Below are 26,289 nucleotides of genomic sequence, written 5' to 3'. Positions count from 1 at the left end.
CCACACCTATAGCAAAACAACCTGTAGCGCTACGCAGAGGAGAAGAGGAAAAAGTTGCCAGCCTTCATGATTTTTGCCGCCGCCGTCACCGATTAAGTGGAGAGACAGAGAAGAGAGGGAAAAAAAAAAGAGCTTTAATAGCCTTAATTTTCTCTCCTAATTATGCTTTAGTCCAAGAATTTATTTCCTGCAAAAAGTCAATAGGTGATTTCCCCCTTTTGCTTGAGAGCCCACAATCTCAGTCCATTATAGACATCTGACTGCTCTACTAGTTTAGCAATCCAACAATTGAACCCAAGCCTCCTTCAATTGCTCATTCTATCCATACAGTTGGATGTTGGAGGGTGGAGAAATTGAAAGGTGGTTTTATGAAAAGAATGGTGGTTTTAATCATGCGGAGTGGTTTTAGACAAGAAGGTGACATAATTTAGGAGCCCTTGATCTAGTGTTAGATCCAATCATCTAGAAAATTCACATAAACCATTGAACCCCTTTATCCAAAGGTCTCTAGATTGACTATTCATTTATCAAGAAAGCATATGCTTTTATTCTCCCCAACCTTAAGAATTATTTGCACACTCCGGTGCAAATTGACATAGGCTTGCAGGCATTTTAAAACTATTTTCATACTCCTTGAAATAAATTAAATCAAATCTTTAAGAGATTTAGGCATACCTTGAAATTTTGAATTGCTTCAAAAATATGTTTTTGGATTTAAACCTTTTAGGTATCCTTGCACATCTGATACCATTGAAACAAGAATCTTTCTCCAAGTATAAATTTAATCCATATTCTCACAATAACAAATAAATCAAATAGAGAAAGAAGATGAATGTGAACTTTTTTAAAATAATTCACCATACAAAAGACAAGCATTGGGTGCAATCTCCCCCCAAAGTGTGTGGCTCCTTCTCCCACACACGGTGTTTATATCATATTCATATTTTTAGCCTTTGGAGCCAATGATAGCACCTTTTCTACTTTTGGACTTTTGCTTTATATATAAATAACCTTGTCAAAAGTTTTTAAGGTTTATACATGACAAAACCTTTACCCAATGATAAATACTAATGGGCCTATACATAGAACTACTTGTGCGCACACACATATAAAATAATCTTGTGTACACTCGCACATAAAATAATCTTGCCACGTGATAGGCCACAAATGATTAATAAATTTCTAATACAAAATTAGCACATGATCTTTATCTTCACACCACTGCTCAATCCACCATCCATACGACACCTCAATTGGTACTCTTGTATAGTGCGACACCTCAATCGGCACTCTCACACATCTCATTACCTATACTCATAGACATAATCCACATTAGTTAAACAATCAATTGAACATATCAATTATTCCCAATGTAGTCATGAAAAGTAGGCAACCATAATATCAAATCACATGTACCAACTGATAGTACACACAGGCATCCCTGATATAAAATAAGAAATATAATTTCCAATACTCAAGAGAGTAATTCTCATAACAAGAAGAGAGTGGGCTTATGCTTACCTTCTCTTTTGTAATTCCTTAATTCAGTGATGATTGGGCCTTGAGCCTTGGGGACTAGCTTGTCGTATGGAGCGTTTGCTTTCGTAATCGGTTAGCATGCTTCCCGATGTGCAATAGCTGTTGAAGGTTGCATGCTTTCCGACGTTTGTTGTAGGTTTCTATACTCCAAGAAGATTTTCGTAGGCCTGGTTCTAGTACCACTATTGTAAGGAGGGCTATAAAGATGGTGACAACCTCTTATAAGCTAATGACCACATCACCATCACTCTCTTTCTTTGCATGATTAAACACATGGACTAAGCAATAAACATAGTATCAAATACTGTGTAGCTGTCATCAACAATAAATAGAGAGTAAAAGATTAAACACATGGACTAAGCATGGAACGTAGCCACACCACAATAGGTTAAATCTCCCCCACTTTTTTGATGGCTCTCTCCTCCTCAAACAAGTGTAGTTTTATATATTCAAGAATAGCTTGCATGAGCCATGGATGTACACTCCACTTTGGGCTTTAACCATTCCTTTTCCCATAAAAATAGAAAAGCCATTCCCTTTCCCTTAAGAATAGGAAAGTTGCATGCATCATGCATGCATTCAATTATTGACCTCATATTTACTAGACTGAGGTATTACAATGAATCAAATAAATTGACCATACTAAGAGATTCCAAATAAATCAAATGAAAGGTTGTCCAAGTAAATAGTCTAAATAGTTGATGGCCACCTGCAATGCCAAAATAGGCATGGCCATTACACAAAAATTGGAGGAGAGTCCTCAAGCACCCACGCTAGCCTTGTCACAATGATCTGCTTATAAAAACAATCACATGTATTATATGCACATAGTGTTCACCATAAAAATAAATCTGAATAATAATTTAAAATATATTTCCATAACATATATAACATGGTTGGGATTGTTGAGTAATGGGTGATGAGCAATGCTTTGTCGATGTTTTGTCTCATGTTATTTTCTTCATGCTTTCATATGCTTTTACCATGGTTGATTTATTTTCACATGGCCATTCAATTCTAGTTTGAAAGATAAGTGAGTAGTGAAAGATTCTCCTTGCACCAAGATCCTGTTAACAAAGCTTATCAAACTAGCAAGGAGACCAATGTGAAGAGAATTAGATTGTAATCACACACTTTAAAAATAATTTTTAGTCAAAAGATTAACATATCTATCCTCAAACATAGGTACATTGGAGATGCCAATATCTTTGATACTTCCATCACAATGAGAAACGATATTTCTTAGTAGAGGTAAGGTGTTATTTTAGGTATGACTTAAGAGACATCAAAAAACATATAAACCTGACTATAATACTCTTGCCAAGCAAGAGGGAAACTTTCAATATGAAACATGAGACCTAGAAGGGGAATTCTTTAGCATTGACCTTACATTTGCCAAGCAAGAGGGAGAACCCCTAGATAACTCCTCGAGAATAATAAATCACTCTCTACTAGCTTTTGTTAGAGACCAAAAATCTGGCAAAGAAAATAGATAGATTGGGGAGAAGCATGTGTAAAAGAAAAGTCTATACGGTTGGCTCTAACTACATTTTCAAAAACCCTTGTCAACCCTTTTCTCTTACACTTATGTGTAAGAGAAAAGTCTATGTGGTTGACACTAGCTACATTTTTAAAAACCTTTGTCAGGCAAGAGGGAGAGACCATAAACGATAGCTAGTAACAATTTAAAAACTTCATGAGTTACTACATATGAATATCCTTATCAAGTACAGACTTAACATGACCATAATAAATGACTTTTAGCTTAGATAAAAACATATGTTAGAATATTAATAGTTCCCAAGTGTCAAAAATCCCAACTTAGAGACTTGAGGAAAACACAAACTTATAATTAGTACCTATGCATACTCTACATTAATATTGTTTAAATACGAAATTCTCTCTCATTTGTATACCAACACTAACACTTTAAAAAATATATAACATTAACGCATGTGAATCATCAACCTATCAACTATTTGAAGAGCATAACCTCGTTTTACACTTGTCATTGCAAGAGTAAAGAAATCATCATGCGTGATGAGAGAACTCAAGATTTACTACCAATCACTATGTGTATGTTTCAAGATCTGACCTAGATCATCTATGCTTATTTTCCCTCCACAAAATTCTATAGACATGAGAAGAGAGAAACAGAGGTTGGAGCATCAAGAGTCAGGATAATAAATTCAAAAAAAAAAAGAAAGATGAAGAGAGCAACTGCATCATTGTGTATACATCCACCCAAAGAGCTTCAAGAAAGCGGTGGCAAGTATCCTAAAAGATCAGGTAAGGACAATGACTACCCTAGCAACAACGAGGAGGTAGAATTCAACCTCCCTGTTGGATCCTCCAATGAACATTCAAGAGCCTAGTATGCCCAATGAGGTTTAAAGAATGGACCAAGCTCTATCAAGTTACTTCCAACTCATCAGGAGGTTTAAAGAAGCATATACGAGGTCTAAAGGAGATACTCTAGCTAAACCTGAAGATGAAGATCAACCTAAAAAGCCATATGAAACATACAAGAAGTGGAAACTAGAAGAAACAATGGAATACATGCTCCACTTTACACTCTAGTGCGAAGAAAAGACATCATACCAAAAGAGAAAGAGGATGACTAAATAATTTGAAAGAGGATGACCAAATAAATAGAAGATAAAAACTCGTCAAAGCAATTGGAAAGAGGATGACCAAGTGGAGCACAATGGCTCTTCTCTATCAAGAGGATGACAAAAAGAAAGGGGCAATAGTATTGATGTATTTGTAACAATCTTAATAGATAGAAAGGGGCCTTGTCCCTCTAGTACCAAAACACTGGATCTAGAGAAGCTAAATATCTTTCATTGTGCACATATGATTTCTTACTCTCCCACCAATAGTAGGGCTAAAATCACCAACAAACTAAATCTCATCTTCAAAATCAAGAACTCCTCCACCAAACTCCACAAACCATAAAATTAGCATGCATCTAGATGCCATGACAATTTTCTTCCGCAAAGTTACACATTCTATGTGAAGAGATGCAGTGGAAAATACCATTTGTTAATACCAGGCTAGACTCGATCCTTGGTAGATCAAACCCTACCTTAATAAAAAGGCTCAATCAAACCTGGGAAGCCAGAAAGGCTCAAGTATAAGGGCTCCATATGGGAGAATATGATTTGATAGAATCTTAATGAAAAGTCACTGTGATGTTTAAATGACCTGTTTTTGGCGTAAATGGTAGATAGACTTTACAAAGTGATTGTAATACGCAGAATTGTTAGTAAATTTTTTAGTAGAGAGACTAATTCTAGAGAGAGAATAGTTAAACGACCATGTTAGAGAGAGAAATACACTAACATTATGTCAGATAATTAAATTAAGAAAAACTACGTTTATCTAATCCATGTGAATTAAAGTGGCACTTGTTTCTACAAAGAGAAAAACTGAGAGAGAGGGTGATTATAGAGTGCAAAAATTATCATATGAGAATAACTTCAGGTAAAGGTAAATATTTTGTATCCACTTCACATTTACAAACATTTGTATATCAAACTAAACAATGGCAGTTGATAGTTGCAAAGCACATCTCCAAGACAACTTGTGCAGCACTATCCTTCTACTAAACATGGACAGCACAAACTGCACTTCCACCTCATCTCATTGCTCTAATTACAAAGACTTTACTGGTACTGGCAGCCTGCAGCAAAGAAAAGAAAGACTCCTGACGATTGCAGGGACGTCACCCTTGTATCTCCAGTTTCCAGAGCAAAAAAGACTCCTGACAATTGCAGGGATGTCGCCCTTGTACATCCAGTTCCTCACATTTACATCCCCACATTCCCAAGTGTCTTGGGTTCTTCAACTTATCAAGTTGTAGCACGGATGATTTAAGCAGCCAAAAAAAGAGGCAATTACTAGCCACTAATAGTATAAACCAACCCTGCTTCTCACATTTCACGTGGAAGAGGTAAGAGGATAGACATTCCCCTACAAGGTAAAGCATTAAGCTTAAGGGTCTTCAAAGCTTAAATTATCAGTTGACCCATTGATGGAGACCTTGTTCTTCTCACATTTGGCCTACTATCAAAAACTGCCACTAGGAAGAAGGGTATACATTCGCCTACACGCATCTTTCTTGGGTAAAGAATTGAAGGTTAAATCACTAAGGGCCTTCAAAGCTTACACTATCATTTGACCCATCAACTCACCAAAACCCAGATACATAGACTCCTTGCTCAAAGAAACTGCATCTCCAATTTGACACGTATGGATTTGACACATATGGTCATCAAGCATCATAAGGCCTGCAGCCTCTGATAGTGTACCTTACTGCAGTCAACCAGCAAGCAGAGGGGATGCCTGAACTGCCTACAAACTTCGGACCCAACTGTTGCAGCCATCCAAAAAGCTTCCTGGAATTAAGCTTGGCAGCTAGACTTCGACTGGATCAAAATAGGCAAAGATAGAACCTTCAAACTGGTTGTTGCCTGCTCAATAACCTTTTGTACCATGTTTGCTGTGAACTCAAACCACATAGCTTCAGCTTGCTGCAGGAAAATACCATGCCTCCTTTCTAAAATACCATGCCAAAATAATGTGCTTTATGACAACAAACACATGACTTATCATGATAGAGAGTATGAAGGATTCCCTCGTATCAAGCACAGAGCTCATACTAACTTGAAAGAAAGTCTAAGATCCAGATCCTGACTTGGCAACCCAGACTTGCTTCTACAGAGCAGAGAAAATGTCAAGACAATCACAGAGGAACGGCAAGATTTTAAAAACTCACAGAATTAAAGAATACTTTTTTTATTTTTTTAAAAAACCTTATCCCAGCAGTAAATGTTCTGCTCTCAGTGGAGGGTTAGATTCTTCAGTGGCACATGGAGTGTGTGAAGCTCACCTCATGGCCCCCGTACATTGACAAGCCACCACCTCGCTTGGAAGTCCTACCGGCATCCACTGCTATGCTGTCATCGAACTCTTTTGAAACATGTTGCAAAGTACAATCACGCCTCATCTGTCTGTGACTCCCTGTTGCAAGATCATATCCAAAAAATCAAACTCAATGCAAACTTGGAAGGTCATATTAAAATAGAAGAGCATCCTTACATCAACATGTGGAAACACCACAATGAGGAGATCCATCAACAGCATTTCCTGGTATGCTCATTAATCCATGATATGGATGGACGGTAGAGGGGTTAGAGAACAAGAAAAAAGAAGAGATGACTTAGAAAGAGAGAAGGGAGTTATGTTACCATTTAGTAGTAGAGGAGTTTAGACCAAGAAAGAAGAAGGTCACCACATGCATCACCCATGTGAGACATGCTTCCTACTTGCAACCGCCTTCTAGGCAAAATATGGCCTGCTGCCCGGTGGTGCCCAGTACATGGATCAATAGTTGGGGAGTTGGGCACAATATGACACAATAAATGACCTTTTGGATGACTTTTTGGGGTCAAAAAAGGGCTGGCCAACCTAAAACCAACCAGCCTCATGAAACCCTATATAATGGCAGTTCAGAGTGCATTTTAGGCATCTCCTCACATATGTTATTCATGCACACACACAAGTGTTGACACCACTTGACTAGAAGGCATTCCTTAACTCCCAAATGCAATCATCTAGAGATCACCACAAAGCTATGAATCAGCAAGTCAACTATGCATCAGTAGATAAGTATGCATAACGTAGATAAGTATGCATAACGTAGTTGCATGTAATGAAAACGGCTGATGTATCGGCAGTGTCTTTATCATTATATAGTAGATGTAATTAGAAATGATAAAAAAAGTTGAGACAAATAGATGAGAAACTTGGGATAGGTCATAATTTCATAGACATAACAAAAAAAAAATCAAAACTTACACATGGAAAATTGTGGAAAAATTCTCAAGTGAGATTAGGAAACGGGGAAATGAGAGCGTAAACGGCTCCTCTCAAGAAGCGGAATTGCCGCAAATTTTGGTTAGGAAACGGCCGTTTCTTGTTACTATGATGCATAATGAGGATCTAAGTTAAGATCCAAGTTCGTCATTGTAAACACATCATGTTTTGCAATATCAGTAAATTAGGTCTATATCTCCTCAATTGTCTTGCTAAGTTTTGATTAGCGTTAAATCTCTCATGTCTTAGCATTAATCATATGTTTTCAGTCTTTCCGCTGCATACTCATGTGACAAGAAGAAATAACTCTGAGAGAGGGAGAGAGAGAGATCCATAAAATGGGACCCTTTTGGGGCCTTTCATAATCTGCCTGGCCTTTCCAAGGACTAACTACCCCAAAACTCTCCCATTTGCTCCTATTTCTTGTGCATGTCCATGCCATAGATCCCCTTTCTCTACGTTCATTGACCCACTCCTTTACCCATCATCATGCCATGTGGCAACTATCATTTGTGGCATTCTTATCTTTCCACAATATCTTGCACCTCTAGGGTACGTTCACACACTCAACCAAATAACCCAAGCTTTAGTTTACATACATTATCAAACCTGTCATTTTCATACGCCAATGTGTTGGGTACTTGGAAACCACCATAAACATCCATGAATCTCACTATCACTTTGGGCTTCCATCTTTTATGAAGAGGTAAAAATGAAAGCAAACATGGGCAGAGTGGGAAAACACAATGGCAGAAGCAGGATCTTCACAGTACTAAGCATTGGGGCCCTACAAAATAGAGCACATCCGTCAATCACTGGCAACAGTAACACGAGGGTGGAGCATTGAGCAAATTCTTTTCCAAACACAAAGGAGGTGTGCAACAAAAGGTCGATTCCACACACAGCTCTAGCAGTGGCCTGAAAAGGAAAAGACGGATAGCAGCAGGATGTTTCCACAGTTACATCCACATAGTAATGTTGTGAACATTGTGAAAACAAAACAATAGGAAAAAAAGACAAGGAGAAGCCCAGCATGCCAGATAGAGGTGTTTGCTATCCTTTTGGTCTCATACCTCTTGTATACATTCATCTCTGCTTTTGAACCACACACACACACAGTTTTGAAAACACACAGTTGGTAAGTGTGCACATACAAGTATATGCACACATGCATGTATATAATTGTAAATGCAAGATGCTGGCAGACAAATGTATATTTTAAGTGACTGTGAACTGCATGCACGTGGGTGTGTGCGTTGGTCGTGGGCGGTGGCGTGTGATGGGCATCTATGCTTACACCTGTGCATGCACATATGCAGGCTTAGTTCCGTACGTCGTACGACTGAAATCGTACGTACTTGCTGTACGGTACGGTACCGTACGGATTCGTACGATACCGTACGATTTTTTTTATTTTTTATTTTTTATTTTTTTTGGTCGTTGTTGTTGTTGTTGTTGTTGTTGCTGCTGTTGCGTGGAGCAATTTCAGTCTTCTAGAGAGCCATTCATCGCCATTTGCAGCCTATAGGGAGCTGTTTGTCAACGTGTGCACTTGCCATTGCCATATTAGGCAAGCGATCATATTGCCTGATGAGGAGGACGAGGCAATCTTCATGGAGCTCTATAGTGAGCTTGTGGCAGCAGATACTCGCAGCACCAGGAGTCAGCATGGACGGGGGCCCGAGCAGTTGGAGTTCATAGGCCTCCGCCTTCGGCATCGGCAAAGGGTGGCCTTCGCACGTATGTGAGGCGGGGATCCTCGAGCTCCAATCCCCGCCTTCATGATGATATTCCATTGCCCCCTCATGATGATACCCCACTGCCTAGAGAGCCCTTGTTTGATGATGATGGCAACCTACTTAGCGAGAATGATCCTCAGAGTGTCTCGTCCACCTTCGAAGAGTCCTCTTCAGAGAACTCTCTTGATGGACACTCTAGTAGTGATCATGTTGATGATCATGCAGATGTTGGTGATGATGTAGACTTTTGATATGTTATAGCTCTCTAGGCATTGGGCATCTATCTCCTTCTAGCCCATCGATGATGTATTGTAGTATGTAGTATCATGTATGTACGCATGTTGGAACTTGGCGGTCGCCCATGCCATGAGTTTTTGGCCTATCCTTTTGTAGCAATTTTGTACTCTAATGGCATGATGACATTATGTTCATGGTTCTACTATTTTGTAACTTCTTGTCTACAATTTTTAAGTTTAGGAAGTATTAAAAAAAAAACGTACTAATATCGTACCGTACCTCAAAAAATTTTAAGGTACCAATTAGTACCGTATTTTATCGTACCGTACCGTACCGTACCTTTCGTACTAACTAACCATGCACATATGCATACAGGAAATCATGTCTGAAAACACATCAAGATTTTGTACCTCCTAACTCATTCCGACAAGTCAAAGCTTCCTGTTTATGCCATTCTTTGTCCAGCATTGCAAGAATAGCATCTCCATTCTCATTCCCCAAGTTCATGCTCTTGCTTGTCCCCTGTGCTTTAGCTGGCCTGCTTAACAACACCACTTCATTTCTACCATCCATTTGACAAAATGTTGGATGTTGAGAAGAATTGCCTTGCAATACCCGCAGAACTGATGGATTCACATTAGAGCCTGATTCAGTGTCCACAATGAGATTGTAATTGACAAGTTGACCTGAGTCCCCAAGAGCATGCCCTCCAGCATCCAGTCCTACTTTTACTCCATTCATCTGCTGAGCACTGCTTTTCATCTTTGAATCGGTCTCATCAAAGCCTTCAACTACAGCTATCTCATGTGGTGGTGATGAGGATGACCCAGTAGCAAATGATACAGTAGACTCCGAACACATTAAACCACCAGCATGCCGACGCCCTGTCCAGACTGGACGGTCAGGCCTATCCTTGTTCCTTAAACGCCTCCCATCTTGGGATCCCTCGGCATTATTTGGGTCTTTAGCACTAAATTTCCAATTGTAGGACCTTAAAGAACGCTTGTCTTGAACAGATTGTTGCTTCTGAAGTAATAGGGATCCTCTTCCAGGGAAGGGTGCCACCCTGCCACTTCGTCCTCCAACAGGAGACATGAGATCTTGCAGACTAGACCCAGATCCTGTAGAGCTTCTTGATGTCATTACGCGGTTCTTTGGAGAGTGAAACCCACCTAAACTATCACCTATCAGTGCTGAGCTTCCAGGAACAGCCCCCTGCAACCCAAGGAAAGCAGATGACTTGGTGAGACCGTTTGTGAGCTAGAATAACAATTCTTAAGGAAATCAAGTATTCTTGCACGAAGGCTTCATCATGGCCTACATTGAAAGGCTCCTCTTTCTCCTTCCCTAGAACCCCTTTCTTTAAGGTGGGATGCCCATGAGAACTAGGTTGCTCAACAGCCATATCTGTCCCTGCAATGCAATTTCAATTAAAGTGAGCTTATCAAACGTACATGCAAAAATCAATTAAAGCCACACTTTCTAGAGAGATATCAGCAAGTTGTGAATATAGCCTAAAGACTTAATTGCCAAACAAAGATCATGAATGAGCACATGACCAAGTTTCAGGTTCATATTTAGCAGCTGAATGGCATGATCGTGGGTCAGCACTATTCTACCTAAAGGTCAAAGAAGATGGTCATATCTTCTGCAAGGGTGTGCCTTTCTGCACAAGAGCCTTCACAAAAGCATACGTGAGATTCAACAAGACCCATTGAAGCCTCTTGGGTAGGCTGTAAGGCTCTTTGGATCAATTACTTAACCCTTGATCCGTGCAATTAACGGCGTACAATGCTGTACAAAACATTCTGTGTGTACCGCCCTTCAAAAGGGCATATGTGGTTGGTGCCATCAAGGCATGTATAATGTTCTTAGCAACTATGTCGGATTTGGGCAGCAAGTGCATGAAAAAGGAAAAGACCCAATGTAAGGTGATACTTGAGAAGGCTGCTAAGACACACAAAACACCTTCCAATCATTGTCAGTATCATTGTTGGTCCAGATGTGCATCGCATACATGAAAGCTTTACTTAGATCATTCTCCAAAGCATCTTTTGCACTAGATTGCTCACTTGTTCCTACATTTTGGTTGTCCAGGCCAACTTTACCAAAACCTGGCTCCTTTGTGAGCTTGTCATCTCTTGGTTCCAGTGATCCCCTTCTTCTTGTATCCAGGGAGGATTCCTTGCGCGGGTTCTCTTCACGTCGAGCAACATAAGCCAACTTCTTATTTGGTTTTGCTGCTGTTGAAACGGGAGCATACTGGTTATCAAGGAAAAAATGTTTTAGTGCAAAAACTGTGAAGGCCCTTGAAGAGATGAGGAATTGTGTTTTCTTTGTTAGCTTCACAACGCAGCGCAGACTAAGGGTGCCATGTGCAACATTTGAGATATAACAGCCTCCCACAAGTAGGCATTACCATTGTGTTTACCCTCAATCTATCTGCCCCTCGTTTTGATGACATGCTTGAGGTTGACGGAGACAAACTCCCTCGACGAGCACTAAGCTTTCCAGTTGCAACAAATGCTCTCTGCACATACAAGAAGATTAGCCCGAATAGGTAAACTGTGTAGAAAGTGTGAGTAAAAATTCATCAACTTCAGGAGCTCGGTTGGATGTGACCTCAGCATGGGACATATCAAGTGATGAAATGGCTTGATGTAGCATGTAGGACATGCATTAGGAGTCAGGATGGAACCAAGACATGTGGACACATGGGGGAGATATATGGTATGATGCAACAGGTCATGACATCAACTTCACAAAAAAACTCTAACAAGCAGAAGTTTCAAGAAAGTGGTTCTTTTAAGAGTAAAGAACCTGAGACTTTGAGGCCCTCTTTTTACGCACATATTCCATGAGTGGTGTAACTACGATGGCCTCCTTTGCCCCAGCTGTTGCTGCGATGACAGCAATGAAGCCATTAAAAACATCCCATCCTTACAGATATCTGTAGTTGCTTTTACTTCATCATGACCATGGCTAAAACTTCATCATGACCATGGTAGTTGCTTTTACTTCATCATGACCTTGGCTAAAACACTATTTTAAAATAACAATCAAGCTTTTAGAGGCAGAACCTAGGCTAGAGCTTCTCTCAGCTTCCTTCCTTTCAAGCTGCACCTCGGCACTCGGTAGAAAATCAATGGGTTTAGCTAGCACCTCAAGAAAATCAAGGTACTCACGATCTGCAGGGTAAAAAAGGCCAGCATTTACAAAAAAATTCTCACCCAAGAGGAAAGCCCACAAGGTGAAAATCAACCACCCCTACCAGACTTGCCTTTCAAGATTGACCCTTCTCGCATGTCCTCCTTCGACCAGAGCTTTGGAGTCCCTTGGTGCGGCGCATATTCGATCATGGCTTTATACTGTGTACCTGGAAAATCAGCTCCAACATGACTCCAACTCCTGTAGTACAACTAAACAACAGAAATGATACTTGAGAAGACATGGCCAGCAGATAACCTTTTTCATTCACAAAAACATGCCCGTCGAACCCATCATGGAAGTCAAAAACGTCTTCAGGGTGCTTGAAGTCAATGTAAGCACGAGAGTAGCTGCCGCCCTTCATGCTGATAAGATACGTGGCACCTCACAGTTTAGAGTGCTTGTTTGAAAGAAAAGGTTCTGATAACTGTTAACATTTGATTAGCAAAAATGACTGTGAGGTTTAAAGTTTGCACACAGTCGTCTCAAAGCAAGCATGTAATTGGAGAACTAAGTCCCTGGGGACAATGTTGGTATGGCAAATCATCACCACCAACACAATACACATAGATGCATGTTCATTTTAAAGGTTCTGAGGAGCATGATCTATTTTTATGATTATGTCATCAAGAGGACTGCTTGGACTTTGCAAAGAGCCTCTCGACAAGTCCATGAGAGGGATACCACTTCTCTCCTTTTCTCATCAGAAACTTCAGCACTTCTGCTGGCGAGCAACCTACAGCAGTAGCAATTGAGTCCTGTCCACAGCGGATACAGGTTCTCAGAGGACTTGAGTTGTAGGATAAATAAGTTTGTTAAGGTTTCTACTCAGTTTTCAGCCTTTGGCTGCTATTGCTGGTCTTGTAAATAGAGCTACTGCTCACAGAATTAGTGCATCACAATAGTAGATTAGGTATTGGTATGTGCATCCTGTGTGTCTTCCACTGTTATCTTCTTCACCTGCACTTTATCAAAACAAGCCTTACAGTGCTGGTGATCTGTACATGAATGAATCTCATTAATTATGCAACACTGGTATCAGAGCAAGGCTGAAGACTTACAAAGCAATTTTTCAGGGTAAAATTTTTATCCTGCACTTACGTCTCACAACAGAGTCCAGACAAAGAGACCAAGGACACACAACAACAAACTCCTCTCACTAAGGTGGAACAGATTGTGATCCTTTGAGGCAGAGGGGAGAGTGAAGCTCTCTCCACAGCTACACCACCTCCAGCAACCCAGATTCCACAAATGAATCTCACATACAACCATCTAGTTGCCAAGCAGTTCCTTCAGGACAAAGAGAACCCATTGAAGCCAAAGACCTATGGCAAGCTTGGGATGAAGAAGGCACAGGATAACCAAAATTGCAGACCCATAAATGACGGAAGATGCCAAGGAGGCCCATTGGTTGCCTAGCTTCAGTTTGATCAACCTCAATTCTGTGACGAGAACAAGGTTTTAACAAGTACATCTTGAGGCATAGATGTCAAAACGTTTCAACAGAATGGAAGTGGAAACCCCAAAAGCATTTTGAAAACAACAAAAAATGAAAACGGAAACAGATCCCAATGCCCTAGTTATATTCCATAGACAGTCTTTCATACACAAGTAGGATTTTGTGCAAGATTACAACACGAGAAAAAGTTATTTGAAGGTGCACCACAATGGTAATGACAACTACACTTGGGACGGCACCCACGATCTTTGCATTGGCAACTAGATAGGACATTATTTTCACAAGTGCAAGCTCGGTACTATAACCTTTCCAAACTTGCCAACCAACGCTTTAAATGTTGTTCTCAACGCATTGGACAAGGTTGGTTGGCATGTTGGGATGCAATAATCTTGACAAGGTTGGCAATGGCTTCTCCTAGACAAAAACGTGAGAACAGGGTTGGGACCTTGCCAATGCCAAGTTTTGACAACTATGTTTTGAGGTCTTGCCAAAGCAGGTAAAGTTGGGAGAACAACACTGGAGTTGTTTGATATATCGGCCCCCACACTGATGCAAAAGGGCAGACCTAGGGTTAGGGTTTAGTAGAGAAACCAACCCAATCAGACACTAGCGTAGATAGGAAGCACTGTTCGATAAGAGTGTGGAGCAAGGAGAACGGACTGTGTGAAAACAGCATTTTACCCAGCCCTAAAAAGGAGATTTTTTCTGGGATTTTTGGTTTTATTTAGGGATTTTATGTCTTTGCTGCTGGCCGACAGCCTTTAGGCTGACTGACCAGCAGTCCCCCACTGTATATATAGCCTTGCCTCATTATTCACCATGGCGTACCACTTCATTGTCATATCCGGTACCACTTTTTCTGCTGTTGCTGCTGCTGGGGACTGCACATCATCTGCCTCATCTTCATCGGCTCATCAGGTCAGCACATCAGTGTTTTATATCTGGCCACACATCGGGACAGCAGCCCACCCTCTGCTACAGGTTACACCGTGGGACAGCAGCCCTCTGCTACATCCTGTATATCAGCGTTTACATCAGCGCTTATATCGGCACATCATCAGCCTATCATCAGCGTTTTACATCAGCTGTTACATCTGCTACGTTCAGCGCTTACATCAGGGCTTACATCAGCCTATCATCAGCACTTACCTCAGGGCTTACATCAGCATTTACATCAGCGCTTAAATCAGCATATCAGCGTTTTCTCCACAGCTCATGGGACAGCAGCCCTCTCTCCTATACATAGAGCACTTCAGCATTTTTCCTCAGCTCGCACCATCGGGACAGCAGCCCACTCTCTGCTTATCTTCACCATGGACACCACTTCAGGTAAGCAGCACCCATGTCACTAGAGCTTGCACCACTCGGGAGACGGCAGCCCTCTCTGCTCCTTACCACTTCAGGTACGCAGCATCCATGTCACCAGAGCTTGCACCACTCGGGACGGCAGCCCCTTGCTCCTCACCCCCCCTCAGGTACGCAAGACCCTTGTCACCAAAGCTTGCACCCTTCAAGTACGCAACTGCCAACACCCTTGTCATCAAAGCCTGCAACCTTCAGGTCTTGCAGCACCCTTGTCATCAGAGCTTGCACCACCACCACTACCACTCGGATCGGCAACCCTCTCTGCTCTTCATCTACCACCTCAGGTACAACAGCCTTGTCACCAGAGCTTGCATCACCTCATCTTCCACTGCCACCACCACCTCGAAGTGCCTCTGCATCCACCGACGCGAGCCTTCGACATTGACCACCTCTCGGAGTGCTTTGTCTCACATCGATGCGAGCCTTCGTCATCGACTGTGCTTCAGCTCCAACATCATCTCTGCTTCTGCACTGGTCTTTCTACTCAGAGTCACCTCACATCAGAGGGCTCTTGTACATATGTTCACTCGCCATTATATATAGACTCACTCACATATTTCATGCTGTGTTGTTTTGCTCTGATCTCTCATACATTTGGTCCTTTCGTCCTTTTCCCCTCACATGGTATCAGAGCTATCATGAGCAAAGGGATTGAAGACCTCGAGAGCACACAGCATGGATCGTCTACCCGCACTCCCGAAGAACCAATTCTTCTCACCCAAAGTTGTTTCTCCAAACTCTGATTTGGACCACATAGGGAATGGGACTTTTTACTCGATGGAGGGCCCCGTTCAAGATCTTACTCTAGGTGACGATCAACCCATGTACATCCACTCATCTTCACCACCTTTGCCATCACGATCGCCCTCTCTGACTTTATCAGATTTTGTTTCAAGAGGAGGATACATTCCTTCTACCAGTGTGTCAATGTGGGACGCTGGCATCCATCATCTTCTCTCATGGTCCACTTTTTGGCCTGAGAGGAGGTACGTGAAAACAGCATATTACCCAGCCCTTAAAAGGGGATTTTTTCTGGGATTTTTGGTTTTATTTAGGGATTTTATGTCTTTGCTGCTGGCCGACAGCCTTTAGACCGACCAGCAGTCCCTCACTGTATATATAGCCTTGCCTCATTATTCACCATGGCGTACCACTTCATTGTCATATCCGGTACCACTTTTGCTGCTGTTGCTGTTGCTGCTGCCAGGAACTGCACATCATCTGCCTCATCTTCATCGGCTCTTCAGGTCACCACATCAGCGTTTTATATCTGGCCACACATTGGGACAGCAGCCCACCCTCTGCTACAAGTCACACCGTGGGACAGCAGCCCTCTCTGCTACATCCTGTATATCAGTGTTTACACCAACGCTCATAATGACAAGTGGAGAGCCACACAAACGCTGAAGTGACAAGTGCGAGGCCACTTGTCTCACTTTGGTCCACTTTCTTGCCACATGTCCCAATCTAAGAGATGGGTCCTTCCATAAACTTTATCTCTAAAAATATCCCAACTGGTAGCCCATTTGTCATAGGTACTTTGGCAACTCTTGGTATTTGCTCAATTCCACACGTAATGACACGAACAGAATTCCATCGGAGTCGGGCCAAAAATAGCTTTGTATTCTAGGATAATCCCCCATTCCCAAAGCTTGTACTTTCCAAATATTTAGACACCCTGGAGTCCACCAAAACCATTTCATACTGGGAAATGCCCTGGCTGGTGACAACACCCGTGTCACCAGAGCTTGCACCACTCGGGACGGCAACCCTCTCTGCTCCTCACCACCCCTCAGGTACGCAGCACCCTTGTCACCGGAGCTTGCACCCTTCAGGTACGCAGCACCCTTGTCATTAGAGCTTGCACCACCACCACCACTACCACTCGGGACAGCAACCCTCTCTGCTCTTCATCTACCACCTCAGGTACAGCAGCACCCTTGTCACCAGAGCCTGCATCACCTCATCTTCCGTTGCCACTACCACCTCAGCGTGCCTCTGCATCCACCGACGCGAGACTTCGACACCGACCACCTCTCAAAGAGCTTTGTCTCACATCAACACGAGCCCTCGTCATCGACCGTGCTTCAGCTCCGACATCATCTTTGCTTCTGCATTGGTCTTTCTACTCAGAGTCCTCACATCAGAGGACTTTTGTACATATGTTCACTCACCATTATATATAGACTCGCTCACATATTTCATGCTGTGTTTTTTTGCTTTGACCTCTCGTACATCTGGTCCCTTCGTCCTTTTGCCCTCACACGGACAGCAACCAAGCACACCCAATCACAAGTTGCAAAAAAAGCTGCAAAGCACATTTCAGGAGCCACACTTTTTGGTCTCCCTCTTTTGGCCCCTCAGGGATGCAGGGAGGAGTTTGTACTGTCAGCAGTGACAGGCTCGGGTGTTATAGTTTCTGGGCAAGCACAGTGGATTACCATCATGATTGGAGAGGACTACGTGGGCTTCCTCAATGTTTATGCCCCGAACGCCACAGCAAGTAGAGCCATCTTTTGGAGCACAGTCCGTCAGGCCCATCCCTAGGCTGGATTTTTGGTGCATGGGTGGAGATTTTAACATGATTGAGGCAGCAGAGGACATACTTAGAAGAGGCACGGCTACAGTCTCAGGCACGGAGTACTCTGCATGGGAGGAGTTGATCCTGGCACTCAGGGGACAGGACCCTTGGCATCTCCCAGAGTTTGGGTGCAGCCCCGGGAGCCTATGCTTCTCGCGGTCTGCTAATAGGAGGAGCACCGGCCCCAACCTCTCTCGACTTGACAGGTTTCATGTGGATGAGTGGGCTTGCGGCCGTAGGGGCATGATCGGCATCTTGGCGGGCACCACGTTTTCTGGCGTCACACTCCGGGTATTCTATCCTTAGAGGACCCCTGGACACAAGATAGGCACGCGAGCACTAGGATTCCGGACAGCCTCATACGGGACCCTCAGATCTACCAACAGGATAGAGCAGATATGAGCGGGACTGGATTTTATTTCAGGCTCTACCGTGTGCACCTTGGATGTGGGCCTTGGTGAGATCAATAGATTTTTGTAGGAGGCAACATAGAGCAAATTGGAGGGATTTTGTGAGCAAGAGAGGAGCTTGAGGAGGGGTCTTGCTTCTCTCCAGCAGCTTCAAGGGAGCCCCTGATAGCCCGTGGATTGAGAGTCAACTTGCTGCCACCCATACGGAGATCAAATCCATCAAGAAGAGGAGGGTGGAGTAAACATACCATGCCAGAGCTTCCTTTTGGACCCAAGCCGGCGATAGAGTCACAAGGGATTTCTTTGAGATGGCAAGTCCCCACAGGCGGAGAGATGGTATTCGCAGGTTGCATGGCCAGGATGGAGCTATTGTTTCTAACACAACACCCCCCCCCCCGCCATGTGAGCCATCGCCACTGATTTTTCACGATCTCTCCTCACGGGTGCCTCATTATTCCCATATGCGAGAGGGTCTGGTGGCACAAGAGAGAGGTGGCTCCCCCTGCTCTACAGTCCTTATTGACTCCCTTCACTGCAGAGGAGCTGGCAGAGGCATTGACGGCTCTCCCTAGGGACAAATGCCCAGGGGTGGACGGGCTTCCTGTTTCTTTCTTTGTTCGCCCACCGGGATCTCATGGAAGGCAGCCTTCGAGCAGCCTTTAATGAGATTATGACCACAAGTGCCATGCCAAAGGCTTTCAGAGGGTTTGATACACTTGAATCCTAAGGAGGGTGGTGACAAGTTGGAGATCCGACAGTGGAGACCCATCACCCTTCTTGGAACCGCCTACAAAATCTTGGCCAAGGCCATTAGCGGGAGGCTTCAACCTTTCCTCCTTGCCTTGATCCATGACACTCAAATAGGTTTTGTTCAAGATCGGAGCATTCTGGACAATATCTTCACCTTTTGGGAGGCGACAACTTCGTCCAGAATGCGGCAGCAAGACCTCATAGTGCTACTCCTAGACTTTGAGAAAGCTTATGATATGGTTGATTGGAGCTTTTTGGAGGGCACGATGCACCGGATGGGGTTAGCAGTGGAGTGGATCCCTGGTGTTTCAGGACTTTACTCAGCCTCTCACAATCAGGTTCTCATTCAGGGAGCACGAGGCGACAGATTTCCCCTGGGGAAGTTGCAGGGTGGCTCTGGCCACATGCGGAAGTGGCGGGAAGCCTTCTTGAGGCTCTGGCAACCTGGCCCTTTTCTCACAGATAGAGGTGGTGATCCCACTTGGCACTACAAACCACCTATGGGGTTATTATGTTAGCAGTCGTCTCTTGTCTGTATATTTACACCAGGGCCTCTGTTGTGGGTGTGCCCGCCCGATTTAGGTGTTTTCTCATTTTTTCCCACTCTCCATATTTTTCCCTATTTTTCCTTGGTGTGGGAGGCTGTCCTGTGCCTGTTGGCTGATCCAGATGCTGGCCGACTAGACTCTGCTGCCCCCAGGCTGTCCCCTGTAGCTGGCCGACTGACTACTGCTGGCCGATAGGTGTTTTTGCTGGCCGACTGGAGGAGAGCAGGTCATGAGCACTTCTATTGGCTGTTGGCTGTTTTCAGCAGGCCGACTGGTCATCTCGGGCCATATAAAATGGCCCCTTGCCCCCTCACACTTTATATCTTGTATCCGAGATTTTCTCTTGTGTATATAGCATAGTTATACGCTTCTCTCTCTCTCTCTCTTCATTTCTGTGTTTTTCTGCTGTGCACTTGCTCTAGTGTTTTCAGATATTGTCTTCATCTCCGCTGCATATTCTGACATGGTATCAGAGCTCTAGGCTCTTGGAAGATCTTGAGAGCTATGTGAGCAAGAGGGGGGCTGTTTGTGTTGCTGATTGGAGGACTGTTTTGGACCGTACGGGAAGAGGAGAAGCAAGCGAGAGGCGGGCCTTGTTGCTGGACAGCCACTTGCAGGTTTAGTTCTTCATTTTTTCCCACCCACCCTCCCTTTTCAGTTACACCCCCGCAATGGCAGATTTACTTGAGAAGCACGTGAAGATCTCGACACTCCCCACATTCCCAGTGGACCGTCAGTTGGACGAGAACAACTACGGCATATGGAAGGTAATGATGGAATCTGTTTTCAAGTCTTACGACCTTGCTGATTTCATTGTTGTTGGGGTTCCACAGCCGGAGTTAGAGGAAGGGGAGTTACCCTCTATTCGGAAGAAACGGGAGGCACAGGCACAGTTATGGGATCGTGTCAATGCCAGAGTTCGTTCTTTCATCTTCCTCAATCGCACACCACAGGTAATCAATCATATCAAGCATATGACGCTGGCCAGAGGTATTTGGCAGCATTTGGCTTCTCTCTACAACAGGGTGTCACCCATGATGAAGAGAATCTCCTTGGAAGTTCAGATGCGGGTGATGAATCCTGCAAAGTCGTCGACAATGCGGGAGCACATCAACAAGCTGCAGGCTCTTCAGCAGGAAGTTCTCCAAGCTGGGAAAGAGATATCATCAAAGGATATGGCCATAACGTTGTTGTCAAATTTGCTCTCTCAATACTCAGCCTTTTACTCTTCATTGATTACAAGTGGCAGGCTCAGCACCATCACATGGGAGGAGCTTGTGCCCATGGTCTTGGACCAGGAAGAGCGAGTCACGAACCCTCCACAGGGCGGAGGTTCTAAGGCCTTAACTGGCCAACGGTCGAAAGGCCAGAATAACAACAAGGACAAAGGAAAGGCTTCATCAGAGAAGTCTTCTGAGAAGAAGCCCGACTCAGACCGAGAGAAACTGAAGGCCGAGAGGACCTGTAATGATTGTGGCGAGAAAGGCCACTATTGGAGGAAGTGTCCTAAGCGGAGCACCGAGAAGGGTGCAGAATTCTCAACAGCAACCGTGAAGACTACAGCTTTTGTGCACCTGGAGATTATGGACACCGGTGTTTCATCTTCTTCGTGCAGGGAGGAGGTTGGAGGACTCTCCGCTATGGATACTCGGGAGTGGATTCTAGACAGTGATGCTTCCAGGCACATGACTCCTTCCCGCACGTCTTTACAAGATCTTTGCAGGCACTCTGGTCACATCCTTATTGGGGATACATCCACTATCCCAGTTCATAGTGAGGACAGGTTGGAGATAGTTCTCGATGGCAGAGGGGGGAAGCATTCCTCCCAAGTGTTGTATGTTCCATCACTTGGATTTCATCTGTTGTCAGTGCATCAAGTTTGCAAGGCTGGCATACGGGTGGAGTTTGATGAGCATTTTGTTGCTCTCCCGGGACAAAGCAACATGCTAGGTAGTTTGGGAAGGCGGAGTGGAGAATGGAGTTTACAAACTTTTAGCACTCTCTCCCCCATGTCCTCAGTTTTGTGGAGTTGCAGTCTCGTAATGGCCACTTAAGTGTGGATACGCTGCAAGTGCAGGCTTTTCCGGACCCAATGGTGGATGGCTTGCCAGATGATGGCAGCAGTTGGCAGGAACTTTCCAGTACAGATGTTGGTAGTTCTTGTGTTCGTCAGTCAAAGGAAACTTTACAGGTAACCTGTGCTCTGATGTCTTGGGATAGAGAAACTCTTGTAGTTGAGGAAGCTCTTTCCGCGGGGACCTATTGGAAGGCCAGGCAGGTGGTAGTTGATTACTTGCAGGAGGAGGTGGATGTTGCACATTCTCCAGGCTTTGTGGTTCCGGATTCAGAGAGGGTGGTTTTCAGGTTTGTGAAGGCCTTGAGTGGTCTTCAGCAGGTTTCCAGGACTTGGCTTCCCACCGTAACAGTTGTTGATCCTTGTGAGCGGTATAATGCCTCCTTGACTCGGAAGCAGAATGGTTCATTGTCTTGGTTGATGCATACCAGATTGGATAGGAGCTTCCTGATGAGGCTGTTGTGAGCTCATGTTTGCAGAGGACTCTTTGGAAGGCAGGATTGCGTATCTTGTGGTTTCTGCAACATGCGAAGGATCTTGGACTCTTTTACACAGGAGGGGGATTGATGGACGAAGTCCGACTCCAAAGTTGGAGTGACTCAGTTTGGGGAGGAGAGCCAAACACGAGGACCTTGACATCAGGCTACAGTTTTTCCCTTGGCTCAGGAGCGGTTTCGTGGAGCAGTAAAGGCAGCCAACTATTGCCTTGTCATCGACAGAGGCAAAGTACTGGGCTGCTTGTGGTACTGTTTCCGAGGGGGTGAGGTTGCAGAGGTTACTTGGCACGATTGGGTTTCCACTGGTGGAATTGTAATATGCGGAAGCTTCGGAGAAGGATCGGTACTTCAAAACTCAAAAATCAGCACTCTTTTCGCGACGGAATTAACGCACAAACTGAAAGGAGATGTGCAGAAAATAGAGAGAGAAGGGGGAGATGGAGAAGACACAGTATTGGGTCCCAATTACCCTCTGTAGGGCCCCCACCACGGATGGTGTATTTGCTTTATTAGAATGATGTAAATCTGAAAACATATACAGAAAACTTGACCTTTTCTTGGCTGGAAAATCCTGCCCTTGACCTTCAGAAGTCCACCCCTTTGCTTGGCAATCTCCTTGGCTTGACTGGCCCTTGATTGGCTTGAGCACTTGGTGAAAACTGAGATGAATGATGGGATTATGGCTCTCTTCTATTTATACTACCCTTCAGGGGCAGTCGGTCAGCATAAGGGCAGGCGGCCAGCATCAGATATGTCCCACGATTGGATATTCAGCATTTAATGCTGAAAAATCCCATAAAATGCTGGAAAAATTCCCATAAATCCTGCGCATCACTTCCTGGCTGGCTGGACATCAAGCGCCTGCTTCTTAAGGGCTGGGCACACCTCTTGCCCACAATCCCAAAGCTGGGCAGCCTGTATGGGCTGCCCCATACATGCCCTACAGCCATTTAAAGGCTGTATGCTCCTGAAAATAGCCTTATCTTTGCCCTAGGACTGTCCCACAGTGTTTCATGTGCAGGACAGTGCACACCTGACCTTAGACTCCTGTGCAGGACAATGCACACCTGACCTCGGACGACTGAGATGGATCCCTGGCTGACTCGTCCCGGACTGGGCTCACATGGGACCAGTTCACCATCCCAGGTCCTGCACCTTCTGTACAGAAATGTCTACGTGGCATCCAAGTGCGGGATGCGCGTGACAGGAACGCGGCCGCGGTCATCAAGAGGCGTGGCGTTTAGCTGGTCTTGCGCTGGTCAGCGGCGGCAGCAGACTAGCAAAAATGAATGCTCAAGGCCTTTTCGATAATTCTTAGCTCATAGTACCCGGCAATATATTCACTTATAAAAATCAAAATGGAATCTCCGTTGAAGATCAGCAAGATCAACCAACAGATCCATATAAAAGAGCCATGGACTCATCCGTTTATTGACCAGCAAGGTCGTCACTCTAGACCCCATTAAGCCCATCTCTCTCTCAAATCCACACAGCCCTCCTTGAGGCCCGTTCTCTCTCTCCACGTCCCAACTCCTCCCTCTCTCTCCCCCTCTCAACTACTAGGCTCTTTACTCGATAGTACTCTGTGTCTCTCTTTCCCCCCTCCCCTGTGTTGACGTGGTTATGGTTATGCTAAAGGGTTGTATTGAGAAGGAAAGTCCGAGTTAGAAGGAGTGGGGTGGTGGGCGGGCATGCCCTAGAGCCTCTACAAGTTTATTAGACCCTCCCCCACACCCTACCTCATTATCAAAGGCAACACCCTGTCTTTCAATCACTCTAGCCTTCCTAAAATGTCAGAGAATAGATGTAGCCCCAAACGCAGACCTCACATACAGCCGAACCCAGCAGTCCCATCTTCAATGCTCCATTGTGCAGCAGCTTCCAGCATCCTAGCAGAGGAGTCAGTGAACCTCGCTCCATTACTGGAAACACGTGGCATACTCAATCATCCATTTTCTCAACTAAATGACACCACTGCTTCCAGCAGTACAAATGAACTAAGACTAAAAGCCATACAACACAAAGTGTAGAAATTTGAACTCTGCAATAACGAACACAAATACCTAACTGAGAACAAAGAAATCACAGAACCCGAATTGAGCTGGGTGTTCACAACAGTCATGAATCCTAACAGAGTACAAACGATCCTAGGCATTACGACTACCATAAAACCAAACTGAGTGGAACCAAGTATCCCCCACCACAAACCCACCCCCCCCCCCCAACACACACACACACACACAAAAAAAAACGCCACCCACCTCTTTCATAATGATCACATGAACCCCATAATAAGACCCCTACCTTTGAGACAGAAGAACCCTAGATTAACGATCACCATAAGATCATAACTAATGAAATCGAGCCAATGTTCGTCTATAAAATTCATGATCTCACTTGTAAATTTTATTTTTACAATTTTAAAAAATCTTTTAAATTGGTAAAATTTTAAGCAGTCTAGTTATATTTTAGTGAAAAAACCTGTAAATATTGAAGAAAAACTTCAAAATTTTAAAATTGCAAGTTTTAAGATCTGAGAAGAAAAATTTTCTCCGTGAACACTGAATCGAGCCAGTCGCAAAAAAACTGACTAATCGATCGCACAACGCCCTGACGAGCCACTCACAAAACTCTTAACTTATCGAATCGACAAAAATCAAAAAACTCTATCTGGACAGTTTGGGCAAGGTCAAACTCAACAAACCCTAGCCCTAGCCCTGACTGATCGAAATGTGAGGGTTACCTCAGCTTTCCGGGGTAGAAAGAAATCCAATTGAGCATGCCAGCGAAGCGAGACTGGATGTGCTCCATGAAGACACTCTGCGAGAGCGATGGCGGCAAGCGTCGAACAACGACCTTCGTGCGATTAGAGGGGTCCCGCATGGCGGCAGCGGTTGCTGCGACAGCCGAAGATGATGATGTTGATGATGATGGTGGTGATGAAGGCGATGCTAGGAATTTCTCCACATCCCCCTTCTGAAGCTGTTGCTGGATTGAACCGTCTCCGCCATAGCTATGCCTGAGAAGAAGCACCTTCTGCTTGTGGGGAAGCCGATAATTGTGATGCTGGCTATGGTGGTGGTGATGATGATCCGTTCTTTTGCTGGATCGGGCGCGTTCGTTCATGTTACTGAATCGACCATGATTCGGGTTACATGTCTTTCTCTGGGAAATCAGTCTCCTTCCTTATACAAGCGCAACACAAAGGCATACTCTACTGTATAAAGGCATGTCATGGAATTCCTAAGGTTTGGGTTTTTCAAGGGGTATTTATTAATAATGGTCAAAGAACTCAGAAAGTTTTCAAGGGATTCATGTGTGTGTCTCACACACCCTTTTGGCTGCATTCATTGCTTTGTTAATATATTATATTATAAAAGGGTGTGCTATATATTCTAAAAAAGTCAGGTACACTTTTAAGTCATTTACAACAGAAATTACCTCACTATAGCTCTCTAATTTTCACACTTTACTTTATTTAAGAGTTCACAAAACAAAGACCATCTCTCCTCTTCCAACAGAAAACTAGATTGCTCCCAAGAGACAACATAATGCAAGCCTCCATCATTGCGTCAGTGGTGTAACTCCTTACTATTGTTCCCAAAAATTAGAGTGTGCTTATAATATATTTGCTTTAAGGGTGACCTAACCTCAGCACTATCTCCCATGGAGTCATAAAGACCCCTTAGGCATGGGATCAATGGCGGGAAGGCCGGCCGACGGGCGGGGGACAATGGGGGCCATCCAATCTCTGGTGCCTTTTTGTAAACTCGGCTATTTTTGTAAACTCAAGCGCCTGCGCGACAGGCGCTCAAGCGGGATTTGAACCCGAGCCACCATGGACCCAACACAAAACCCTACCATTACACCCTGAGCCACCATGGACCCAACACAAAACCCTACCATTACACCCGTCTGTGTTCGTGCTCTGGACAGTTGGCCTTAAGTTTATCTCCCCCTCCCTTGGCAATCTAAGGCTTAGATTGGATGGCCCTCGTTAGCC

At 44.1% G+C, this 26,289-nt stretch overlaps 1 protein-coding gene across 14 annotated transcripts; it reads right to left on the bottom strand.

Moving 5' to 3' along the window:
* Positions 1 to 5,020: 5,020 nt before the first annotated feature.
* On the bottom strand, positions 5,021 to 25,538 carry LOC147629922 (regulator of nonsense transcripts UPF3-like). 14 transcript variants are annotated; one of them, XM_086811443.1, is made up of 12 exons: positions 25,030 to 25,538; positions 12,861 to 12,967; positions 12,667 to 12,771; positions 12,476 to 12,583; positions 12,216 to 12,295; positions 11,815 to 11,925; positions 11,504 to 11,657; positions 10,717 to 10,808; positions 9,806 to 10,610; positions 6,434 to 6,564; positions 6,208 to 6,258; positions 5,021 to 6,043 (listed from the first exon to the last, which is right to left on the bottom strand). In XM_086811443.1, exons 1-11 carry the CDS (start codon positions 25,410 to 25,412, stop codon positions 6,220 to 6,222), a joined length of 2,115 nt encoding a protein of 704 aa, XP_086667569.1. In that variant the 5' UTR covers positions 25,413 to 25,538; the 3' UTR covers positions 5,021 to 6,043; positions 6,208 to 6,219. The 14 variants fall into 14 exon arrangements, with proteins under 14 accessions (XP_086667569.1, XP_086667572.1, XP_086667559.1 ...); XM_086811446.1 differs by having other exon boundaries at positions 12,216 to 12,289; positions 12,676 to 12,771; XM_086811433.1 differs by having other exon boundaries at positions 11,468 to 11,657; positions 25,030 to 25,537.
* Positions 25,539 to 26,289: the final 751 nt, after the last annotated feature.

The sequence above is a fragment of the Cibotium barometz genome, chromosome 17 (genome assembly GCF_041138505.1).
Source record: "Cibotium barometz isolate CiBa-2024 chromosome 17, ASM4113850v1, whole genome shotgun sequence".
NCBI classification, from domain to species: domain Eukaryota; kingdom Viridiplantae; phylum Streptophyta; class Polypodiopsida; order Cyatheales; family Cibotiaceae; genus Cibotium; species Cibotium barometz.
Note: the sequence above shows the minus strand (reverse complement) of the source record. Positions and strands in the feature narration are given on the sequence as shown.